General features: G+C 34.8%; 1 protein-coding gene across 1 annotated transcript in view; it reads left to right on the top strand.

The window, feature by feature from the left end:
• Nucleotides 1–12,742, top strand: part of csmd2 (CUB and Sushi multiple domains 2) — a 385,015-nt gene that overhangs the window by 16,415 nt on the left and 355,858 nt on the right. The window contains exon 2 of the mRNA XM_051136347.1: nucleotides 4,239–4,455. Coding sequence (XP_050992304.1) covers nucleotides 4,239–4,455 — 217 coding nt within the window. The remainder of the gene's footprint in view (nucleotides 1–4,238; nucleotides 4,456–12,742) is intronic.

Below are 12,742 nucleotides of genomic sequence, written 5' to 3'. Positions count from 1 at the left end.
TTCTCTTTCTTATAGTTTTGGCTTCCAGTCAGACCAGTGAGAAGAGTCACATTATGTGCATATAATATACTAATGTACCTTAAAAAAATTATTTTTGCATTAGATTATTACATCCAGAATTAATAGACAAGCACGTTTTTGGCTACACTCTTAAAAAATAAAGGTGCTTTAAAAGCTTCTTCACAGCGATGCCATAGAAGAACCATTTTTGGTTTCACAAAGAACCATTCAGTCAAAGGTTCTTAAAGAACCATCTCTTTCTTACCTTTTTATAATCTGAAGAACCATCTTTCACCACAAAGAACCTTTTGTGAAACAGAAATGTTCTTCAGAGGTTCTTTATGGAACCATTTAGACAAAAAAACTTCTTCCATGGCATCGTGAAGCACCCTTATTTTTAAGAGTGTACCTGACAAAGCATTTTTACAGTAGGGCACATAAAGGCATTCATTCATTTAATACATAATCACTCAAATTATTAGATTAAAAGGCTGCACGACAATTTGCATTTCCAAGTGTTTCAGTAGGTGGCGACAAGTGACTGTCTTTATGAGAGAGTCAACCGATTCTTTCTGAACCACTGATTCATTCTGGAATCATGTGTCTTTGTGAGTGAGCATATGAACCTTTCACTCAAGCGATTCCTTGAATGCTTTTAGAAATGAGCTGACACATTCATTCAAGAGATTGTTCGAAAACGCTGATTCAGTTAAGTACTTAAGTAAGTTGTACTCGAGTGAGTCATTGAATCATTCATTCAAACGTTTGGTTCATTCACAAACGAAACACCTGTTGTGTGTTTGTTGGAGATGCAGGGGGTGAATCTGTAGTATGTTTGAAACTTTTAGTTAGCAAAATACATATAAAGTAACATATAATATTGTGTTTGAGATGTAAGTAACTTATTATCAAATTGTAGTTTAACGAAATGTTGGCAATTGTGCTTTTGAGTTTATTACTTCTGAGTTAGTAGCAGCTAATGATACTGTTTATGTTGGCACCCGTGGTTAAAACTATTAGCCTCTTACTCTGTTATGTTTTTTTTTGTTGTTGTTGTTGTTTAGTCTATATTTTGTTTGTTTACATGAAAGATTAAATAATCTATCGACTTTCATTCCGTGGTAACCCTGGTGAAAAAACCAGCATATGCTGGTAGCTATGTTTTGATGCTGGGATGCTGGTTAGGTATGTTTTGGTGCTGGTTTAAGCTGGTCCTTTGCTGGTCTATGCTGGTTCTTGACCAGCAACATGACCAGCATAAACCAGCTAAGGACCATCTTAAACCAGCAAAGGACCAGCTTAAACCAGCACCAAAACATACCTAACCAGCATCCCAACATCAAAACATAGCTACCAGCATATGCTGGTTTTTTCACCAGGGAAGTGTTTGTAATGAAGGAATCATGAACCTATTGATCCGGATGTTCTATGCTAATCAGACAATGTATTCGGTCTTCACAACAGATGCAGGGAGAAAACGCTGTTTTGTGTTCCCAACCGTGTAAAACTGATTAGAAAGCCAGAAATGGACGAATGCATCTTATTTTATACTCCCAATCATCTCAGTCTTCGCTCATTTGAAACGAACAGCATGTTGAATCTGTCCACATTTTGTTCTTGTTCCTTGTTGGGCGGAGAGTCTTATTTTATGCTGAATGAATCTCTTCATTTTCTTTTGCCAGCATTCCTCTCAGTGGTCTGAAATGACCTGGGTTTCATTCTTAATATTGTAGTGCTTCACAGAGAAGACTTGAGGCCATAAAACCCCACAGAGCCATAAAGGCGTCTGTATCCAGAGGTCAAGTGTTTTTCTCAATGGTTCATGCTGGCCCTGCCTCACATGAACATTCCCGTGGGATTGAGTGCGAAAATGATGGATTGTTTCCTGCCGTTGCACATTACAGCTTTTAGAAATAAGTTCACAGCTCCAAGTTCTATGCTAATCTGGTGTGGTTAGAATAGGAGTCAAGTGAACATGCTTGATATGAATCTTAAAGAGCCACAAACATCTTAGCTCCCAAATGAGTCCCATGCTTAGCATCTTATTTTGTGACTTTCTAGCCTAAGTAAGTCATGTCAAGAAAGCTTTTATCGCAGACGCCATGCCTTTTAAACACTGAGAGAGACGTCCTCCAAATCCTAAACAGTCTGTTCCATTATCATTTGGAAAACTGCACCGAATATGGCCATTGGCCAAAGGCGGATTATCTGAATAGCACTCAACTGTTTTCCAGCTGTTTGAGAAATTCTTATTTTAAAAAAAGCACCTCAGGTTTTTCCTTTCTCAGATACATTTTCATTTAATTATTAAAATTCTATGCTAGTAGGCAAAGCTTTCCGCCTTAAGAAATCCAAATCCCAGTTGTACTTGAGAGTTACACTTTAAAAAAAACCTTCACACGCTGTGCATACTGAATAAATGTTTTTTTTTATTATTTATTTATTTATTTTTTTGTATAATGATACTCTGTGTTGAGCATATACTGTAGGATCTTTGCATTAAGCGCTTTGTATGACTTCGTGGCACGTTGTGTTTGTGTTTAGTAAACGCTTTGAATATTTGTACATGTGTGACATGCTGTTTGAGCTTGGTTTTTCATTAAACGTAATCTCGGCGTAATCTCCACTCAAATGTGTTAGACAAACGTGTGCTGTATGCGGACATGCTGGGTTCTCATTTGTTTGCTGGTGCGTTGGGATTGTTTTTATGGAATATGGGCTTTAGTGATAACAGATGTCCTGTAAACAGGCATTTCTAATGCTGTTTTAATCACCTAACCCTATATAAATTCCAATGCATTTAAGAATCAAATAAATGGATAAAATGTAGGATTGGGTATCCGTTTGTAGTGTTTTGGTTTTGTTGTTGTTGCGATATCTGTGTTTGTTTATTTGCTTATTTATTTAGATATTTATTTACTTTCTTCGCAAACAAGTTTGTGTAATGATTCATGCTTTATTTTGTTTTAATTTTATTTTTTAATTCGTAAATTATATATTTATACAAATTAGCTTCACAGAGGGAGGGATCGGTAGTCATTTAGCAGATAATGAAATTAGCCACAGGCGGCAATTATTTCTTCTTTTGCAAACAAGTTTGTCTAATTCCTGCCTAAAATTTGTATTTTTCCTATTCATTGAATTTAATTGCATGCAGTTGTTTCAAAGTTGCGTTTAACTCACTGTACCCATTTTAAATTAAGATCGTAAGTTAAAATGTGTTGCAAAACTATCTTTTGTGCACTGATTTAAGACTTGTATTAAAAAGATGAACTGCAGGGAGTTTTTGGGCCATGTTGGTAGGTTCTGTGTGGCTATAGTAGATGTGTAAGTTTCCCGGAGTGGGCAGAAATATATAAAAAAAGAGAGAGCAAAAATCTAAGAACATTAATGCTTATTAGAGCAAGAAGGGACAATTAATTAAAAGTGGGGCTACGGACCTGTCCAGAACTAGTAATTTAGGCCAGGCTTTTCACTGATGGATGGCACCACACACAGTTATTAAAATTTCAGATTGAGTGCAATATTTTATAAGAGGTCGTTGACAAGTATGCAAAAGAGAAATGCAATTAATGCTGAGGAGTGCAGTCTGAGCTGCAGGCGATATGGAGTTATTAAAATTAGTCAAATTAATAACCAAGGGTGGTATCATTCCTACTTTTTCCAAGAGTTGCCAAGGAAACATCTTTTTGACCACTGATAAAGCTGTGGCAATAGCAAGGGCAGCTGACAGTGTTCATGTGCCGGACCATATGTTAATTTAATTGCCATTTGAAATTGAATATTACTGCTCTATAACGTTGCATGGGTAAAAATAGATAAATCTTACAGTCGTTTTAGCTTGTCTTATTTATATGCACCTTGAGTACATAATTACATGGACATTATAAGGATTTTAATATGGAAGCATTTTGTTGTACTAACAAATGATTTAATGCCCTGTCAGATCAAACAACACATTAATGAATGTAAATTAATCCTTTAAAGGCACAGACCGAACTGGCAAATGAACATATTCATCACGTCAAAAGGTTGTAAATTATAAAGTATTGTTTGCGAATGTTCTACACCAACTTACTGATAAGGAATAAATACTGGAATTTGCATTTTCTTATGTTCTGAGATCGTTTAGAGTGATTAGTACTGTGTAGATTATGCTGGGTTAATCATTTGAGAGTATTTAAATGTCTTTTATCCACTTTGTTTAATACCTACTTCTCTTTGTCTCCTTTTCACAGCTCAAAACTGCAGTCACACACTACACAGTCCAAATGGGACAATAGAAAGCCCCGGATACCCGTATGGATATCCCAACTACGCCAACTGCACATGGGTGATTGTGGCACAGGAACACAACCGGATACAGTTGGTATTTCAAGGCTTTGCCTTAGAGGAGGACTTTGACATCCTTTCAGTCTACGACGGGCAACCCAGTCCAACAAACTTACGGACACGGTAAATACAGAACGTTTTATCATGTTGTGTGTGTAAATGCCAGATCAAATCTCTTGGAATTGCTGGCTGACATTACTTTGCTAAGAGTTTGAACTGTGTGAACTCTGTGCGTGAACTTTGGATTTACTTAAGTGTCCCAGAACTTGTTTAGAGTGCACTGAAAGGAATGAAAATTTCATTTTAGGACTGTATCTGATGTTTTGAACGCTGAAGTCCACAAATTGATTTAGCGCTTTTGACTTTATCTCTGTCTTGAGTCTGAATTTCTCCCTTGTATACTCCGAAAATAAAAGGATTGAGGCTCGAGGGATTGAGCGGAGCAGATATCCTCAGGGGGAGTGTCCTTGGGGCCTTGGCCTGTTTTCCATTCGAAAGCTAGCATTTTGAAAAGCTTGCCTACGTTCATAGATCACTTCTCAGATAGCATTTTACCCAATGAAATGAGTTCTATAGAAAACACTGCGGATTTGGAAATTTGTTGCTTTTTTTTCTCACCCTTTTTATGTCACCTTTATTTATTAATATCTGTGTGGGAAACTATGTGCACAAGGACACTTTCAAGATATTTTTTCTTTTTTTTAATGCTTAAAGATTCAAGGACAGCTTCCTGCGCAGCCCCACGTTTCCATGGTGTTCTATGAATGTTAACCTTGTTCGGCATGGGCGGTTTACGCTGCCAGTGTATTATTAGTGTCAGCTGAACTCCACATCTTGTAGAAATCAAGGATATTGAGACTATTCCAATAGGATGTTGTTTTATGATACCGTTGTTATGCGAAAAAGTATGTGTTGCTAGTCATAAAGTCTGGAAAAAATGCATTGGAATGTTTTTAACGTTAGCGTAAATTATTATAAAGCGATACAAAATGTTTTTTTTTTTTTAAGAATTTAATGCTTTATTCAGCAAGGACAGATTAAGTTGGTCAAAAGTGACAAAGACATTAACAATGTTAAAACTGATTTGTGAAACCAATCTTATGTTGCATGGGTATATTTGTAACAATAGCTAAAAATACATTGGATGGGTCAAATTTATCGATTTTTCTTTTATGCCAAAAATCATTAGGATATTAAGTAAAGATCATGTTCCATGAAGATCTTTTGTAAATTTCCTACAGGAAATATATCAAAATTTATTTTTTGATTAGTAATATGCATTGCTATGAATTTAATTTGGACAACTTTAAAGGTGATTTTCTCAATATTTAGGTTTTTTTTTTTTTTTGGCACCGTCAGATTCCAGATTTTCAAATAGTTGTATCTCGGACAAATGTCCTTTCCTAACAACCCATACATCAATGGAAAGCTTATTTATTCAGCTTTCAGTTTTTAATGTTGAGACATTTACACGTATGTCTGGTTTTGTGGTCCAGGGTCACTTTTCTATTTCAAAGAAATGCTCTTCTGAACTATTCTTTAAATAATCATGAAATTATTTGATGAAAGGGTAGGTAAATAATTGTGAAGGTCATTTTTTTTTTACCAAAAAAAAAAAAAAAAAAAAATGCAGCAACTGTTTTCAATGTTTTTTGTACACCAGATCAACATATTAGAATGATTTCTGAAGTTTTGTCATTTAAAGGGTTAGTTTGGCCAAAAATGAAAATTCTGTCAATAATTGCTTAACACAAATTAAGATATTTTTGATGAAATACAAGAGCTTTCTGACCCTGCACAGACAGCAATGCAACTACCATGTTCAAGACCTGGCAAGGCAGTAAAGACATCAACAACTGACACAGAAGAGAAGAAACTGTTGAATAAAGACGTTATTTTTGTTTTCTTTGCGCATCAAAAAGTATACTTGTAGCTTCATAAAATTACGTTTGAACCACTGATATCACATTGACTATGTTAATTATGTTCTTACTACCTTTATGGGCCTTGAACATATCAGTTGCATTGCTGTCTATGCAAGGTCAGGAAGCTCTCAGATTTCATCAGAAATAACTTAATTTGTGTTCTGAAGATGAATGAAGGTCTTACGGGTTTGAAACAACATGAGGGTGAGTAATTAATGAATTTTCATTTTTGGGTAAACTAATCTTTTAACAATGTTAAAACAGATTTCTATATAGTAAATAAATAAATTAAAAATATATATATATATATATATATATTTAAATTATAATAGTACTTCATAATATTACTGTATTTACTGTATTTTTGTTTAAATAAGCACCCTTTTTAATGCTAATTCATGGTAAATTTTGCCACTTTGGTGCTTTGAAAACTGACATTTGCAGTTGAGCTTTGAAGAAACCAAGCTAACCATTTAACATCATAACATAATGTCACATAGATAATGCTTATTACTACTGTGAAGATAGTAGACGTGGCATTAAAATTAAAGAGGTTTATTTTGCTGTATAGCTGGATGAGTTTCTTGGCCTGAGATTGTTCAGTATCACATACCATTCCTCCCATCTGCCAACTGAGTTAAAGACACATTTTTTTTTATTTATTCCTTTGGTCTTAAACAAGATCCTATTGGCTGAAGCTGCTGTTCCATGATCTTTTTGTTTGTTTGCTGTGAAATAGCAGGCCCAGTGAGTCATTGCCACATATCACTTAACAAAAATTAAGATATTTTTGATTAATATCTGAGAACTTTCTGACCCTGCCTAGACAGCAACACAACTACCACGTTCAAGACCCAGAAAGGTATAAAAGACATCAAAGATTGACACAGAAAAGAAGAAATTGTTGAATAAATTTCACACAAATAGTACAAAAAAGTATTCTCATAGCTTCATAAAGTTACATTTGAACCACTGATGTCCCATGGATTATTTGAACAATCTCCTTATTACCTTTTTGGGCCTTGAACGTGTCAGTTACATTGCTGCCTATGCAGGATCAGAAAGCTCTTGGATTTCATCAAAAATACCTTAATTTGTGTTCTGAAGGTGAATGAAGGTATTATTATGTTTTTGGAACGGCATGAGGGTGTTTCATTCTGCAAAAATGTACAATGAAATATATCCTAATTCATTGTACATTTTTGCCACTTTGGTGCTTTGAAAATGAAAAAGCGACATTTGCAGTTGAGCTTTGAAGAAACCAAGCTAACCATTTAACATCATAGCATAATGTCACATAGATTATGCTTATTACTACTGTGAAAATAGTAGACGTGGCATTAAAGTTAAAGAGGTTTATTTCACCGTATAGCTGGATGAGTTTCTTACCCTGAGATTGTTCAGTATCACATACCATTCCTCCCATCTGCCAACTGAGTTAAAGACACATTTTTTTATTCTTTCGCTCTTAAACGAGATCCTATTGGCTGACGCTGCTGTTCCATTATCTTTTTCTTTGAGCGCTGTGAAATAGGTCCAGTGAGTCATTGGCACATATCACCGTCACTCTAATATCTTGGTTTGATAGGGTTTACCTACAAGTCTTCACTCGTATTAGACAGAATACCATATTATCCCTCCTAATTTCTGTTGAATCAGTTCTCAGTTAAAATGTAATCACTCTTGAGATTATTTGCTTTGAGAGCTGATTTAAATAAGTGCTGGTTTATCCACCCAATTATTAATTTGGATCTGAAGCTGTTTGCTTGTTGTTGTGGGTGGATTTGAATGTATTGTGTGAAGAAAATGACTGTTCTAAAGGCCCCTGAGTCAGCGTGTGACATTTGCCTTATATAGTGTTTCTATTGTTCTACTTTGAATCTTAGTCAAGTCTGTTCAACAATATTTGCTGTTCAACAGGTGTTTGTTTTGTGCTTGCATTAACTACTCACAAGTCTCCCACTTAAAGATTTTTTTTTTTCTTTTTTTGTACTGTGCTACTGTTGATGTTGTAGTATTATTGTTTTTGTTTTTTTTTCCATCCAATATTAGTTTCAATTACACAGCATTAGCTAACAATAACAACACTGGACTGTACTTGCATTTTGTAACCCAAAAATGGGCAGGAAAAACATATTAACACAAGAAACCATTTAAGGGTAATGCATATCTGATATACGATATTATCTCTGGAAATGCATTAACCAGTCAGCTGACATCCTTGACGTATAGGTAAAGATTTCAGTAACTGTCACCCTAATTGGTGTTGTGCAACTGCTGCTGTTGTGGAGGCATCTGGAGGGCATTTTTTATTTATATTATACTGTCACGGGGTTGACGGGTATATAATGTATGGAGATGTTGTTTAGACATCGGGTTGAGGACACACCAGTTTCCATGTTGGTGTTTCCTCCCAACTATTTGCCCTTCGTATAATTGTAGCTTCTGCAACAGCGGTGATCTACTTTCCTGCAGAATTTAGTTCCAACACACCTGCTTGCAATTTTCGAATGAGCTGAAAGACCATTATTAACTGGTTCAGGTGTTTGTTAGAAGTGAAACTAAACTCTGCAGGAAGCGGGATCTCCAGGAGCAGAATTGAGCTAAAACATTTACACTCCATATGAGACAGAAACTGAGCTTTGGCTCAGTCCCATCAGCTTACGCAGGTTTTCCAAATCCGACTACAGCGAGTAAAGCTCAAGGAGTGCTGCTTTTAAAGGGATAGTTCAACACAAAATGGATATGTTCTCATAATTCATTCCCCCTCTTGTCATTCCAAACATCTTTTACTTATGTGGAACAAGAGTATGATGTCTCAGTGTTTTTTGAATGGAAACCAAAATGGTTTGATTACAACATTCTTCAAAATATCTTTTTTTGTGTGTTTTTATGTTCCACTGAAGAAATAGTCATGCAGGTTTAAAACTTCATGAGGGTAGGTAAAATTATAATTTTTATTTTTGAATGAACTGTCGTGTTAGCTAAGTCATTTTTGACCCTGAAATATTGAAAAATCTACTGGCTTAGAAACAGAATATTTGGGTTATTTAATCATCATTTGATGAATTACTGCTTGATAAACTGTATGGTCCTGTAAAATGTTTCATTTTTTTCCTAAATTCAGTTTTTTTTTCCATTTTATTTTTTCTTGATTTTTTTTTTTTTTTATTATTATTTAAAATTTTCTAGACTCTGTTTTTAATGGTTAAATGAAAAATGTGACCCTGGACCACAAAACCATTATTAAAGGTCATTTTTTTTTTTTTTTATTTTTAATTGAGATTTATACCTCATGTGAAAGCTGAATAAATAAGCTTTCCAATGATATATGGTTGTTAGGATAGGACAGGTTTGGTTTGTTAGGATAGGATCATTTTTGGCTGAGATCTGGAATCTAATTTTGACCCATACAATGTATTGTTGGCTACTGCTACAAATATACCCATGCAACAGACTGGTTTTGTGGTCCAGGGTCACAAATATTAATCAAAAACATGAAACCTACAGTTCAATAGCAATTTATTAAAAATACATTTTTAAGGCCCTATGAATCAAATATATATATATATATATATATATATATATATATATATATATATATATATATATATTTTTTTTTTTTTTTTTTTTTTTTTTTTTTTTTTTTTTACCAAATTCTGTGTTTTCTGTTAAATTATTAATTTTCTGGATTCCTTTGTAATTGTTTCATTGAACTGTAATAATAAAAATCCACCTCTAATTAATTGAGAATGATTTTCTGGTAAATTTTCCTTTAAAAAATAATGTTTTAATAGTCATTTTATTATAAGTAGAAGCACTACCATTACATTAAGTAATATATTTCTGTCACTGTTTCTCTTTGGTTATGATATGACGATAGTTTTTCTCGAAAGAAATGGTAAAATGTTCCTGAAGTGACTCTCAAAGCAGTTGTACAGATAATGTTTATGTGTCCATGTCATGTATTGAGGCGGCAGAGGCTGAAAATGCTGCGAGCATCACGTTCGCTTTAGTGTGTGTGTAGTAAATGAAACTGCGCACCTGGGCCATTCATTCACACAGAGACACGCAGAACATGCAGGATTCATATTAAGTAGTATTTTTGCAGCTTAATATTTACAGACAGTAATCCATATCACTAATTCAAGTTTACTAAATGTAATCTAATTTACTTATTCAAAATTTGGCAAATTCTATGTTATACATTAAATCTTTATGACTGGATTCTGTGATTCCGTCCGTGTTTTCCGCATGGCGGAAATCATAGGGTCCTAAAACTGTAATTATTACTATATTAGCATCTACAGAAATGGATGATAACATTCTGTCTGTTATTATATTCTGTTTATATCTCTTTATAAACCTAGTTCTGTCAGTGTTTTTATTGTTTGTCAGCCAGAAAAGATCAATATCGTTATAGCTGTGGAGTGGACTTTCCTATTCTCACAGAATTAGAATGAGTATTAAAACTTTATAGTTATCATTATAGCTATCGTTCCTTGGTGTAAACAGCCTTTTAGATGAGAGCAACGGTAGTTTAAAATTAAAAATAGGCACTCAAAAGTGGCACTAACTGTTTTGTAAGGGCATATTTTCTGGGAAAAACTCAATATAGGCTTTAGGAATGTGACAGTGCTCTACGCTCAAGCTATTTGCCTAAGTGCCTTGAACAAGTGACAGGCGAAAAGGAAAAAAAAAATCTCTTTATTTTCTGTATTGAAGAGTTTGTGCAGTGGGGGTGTATGGGACTTGTGTAGTGCCAGGTGAGGAGTGGCGGCCACTTTGTTTAATTGCTCTTATTTATTTGTTTAACTCCAGGCCTGTGCTTCCCCTTGATATATGGGTGGCTCCTCAGCCAGCTTTTATGAAAGAGCAGGCCTCTGACCAATCCCATTAAATCAGATTCTGTCATCCTCCTCGTCCTGCACCGAGTCCGAAACTGGCAGCATTTGGTGCAGAGCACCTAAGCAATGAACTCTGCTTTGATATCATTTTTGGATCCATTCCATATAAAAGAAAAAATACGTACTTTACTGGATTCTTTTACACTTTTACAGAATTTATTGTGAAAGCGCTAATTTGATTTGATGTGTGTCTGAGATGTTCATCATCAGTAATTACTACTTGCCAGATTCAACTCCATATAAATCCTCACCTGCAGTGGGTCCAAGAAAACGGTGTTTTTTTAACTAATAACTTAGCTTTCAGTGCAGTGCCTGCCACTTAAATCCTGAAAATTCAAACACATTTCATTAAAATATTCTGTTAAAAGCTTTAGATTACGTAACATTGTAAGTTATTGTGTCCTTAATGGCATTTGAAGGAGCTGATTGTAGCTGAGTAGTACATGAATACAAGCTGCTGTTGGAGGCTGGAGCTTGTGGACTAATGCTTTCGCTCGAAATGATCACCAGAGAAACACTCAGACCTCTATTAGTGCACTTGAGGAAGGGAATGAGATGATGATGATGAGCTCAGAGGTGCTTTGGTGCTCACCTGTGTGTTTGTCAGGTTTCAAGATATTTTTAATAACCAAATGTCCCCAAAATGTAAAAAAAAAAAACCCTGAAAATGTACTACTGTGTGGTCTTCAACAGCTTCATGAAAGGGCTGATAAATGTCTTATTTGATATGTGACTATTATTTTGTGACATTTCATCCCACTGTGCATTGATTATATAATTCTATTTTATTTCTAACCTTAAATGCCACTGAGCAAGGGTATGAGAGTAAAATAATCCAGGTAAGTGGCGTGCTTTTGAAGTTTAATGTTTGTTTCAGGATTCATTATTTAGTCAAATGTTCGAATGAGAGGGAAAAATTGTCCTGCATAAATAATTTACTTATTTGAGAGAACAGATGCTCTGCTATGCTCCGGTATGGAGGTTAAATTATGATACGTTTGTTCCCTGATTTAACAGGATGTTTTCAGGGGAGTCATGCTATAATTAATTATTCATAGTTTGGTGGAACATTGTGTGCTCTGTTTGGTTAAGTTTGAAGTTCAGCTGCATTATTTGCTGTCAGTGAAGTCTAAGAAGTGAAAGCATATTAGTCTCTGCACTTCTTCAGGGGAAGGCATAGAATGTAAATATGCAGGGAAGTCAAAAGTTTAAAAATGTATGTGTGTCAGCATAAACTGCAGGTTTAGAAGCAAGTACCAAATCACACTGCAATAACTAGGAGGCTTCACCATTCAAGTGTGCTTTGACTTTTTTTTTTGGTTAAATTTTGCATACATTCATCTTAAAGCCAGTTATTTAACACTTAACTGAGTAAAGGTATCTGATAGGACTTTTTTCTGATTTAATCGATTGATCGATTGATTAATGTTTTGTTAAGATTTTATTTTTTTTAGAAATCAAGGAATCGATTTTAAGTAGAAATACTAGTTTGATCAACAAGTTGTTGGCACACGTGATTGACCACTTACGTGTGACGCGCTCATATTGCTAGGCACCATTCACACAGAATGTGCTTTT

The sequence above is a fragment of the Labeo rohita genome, chromosome 19, assembly GCF_022985175.1.
Source record: "Labeo rohita strain BAU-BD-2019 chromosome 19, IGBB_LRoh.1.0, whole genome shotgun sequence".
Taxonomy (NCBI): Eukaryota; Metazoa; Chordata; class Actinopteri; order Cypriniformes; family Cyprinidae; genus Labeo; species Labeo rohita.
Note: the sequence above shows the minus strand (reverse complement) of the source record. Positions and strands in the feature narration are given on the sequence as shown.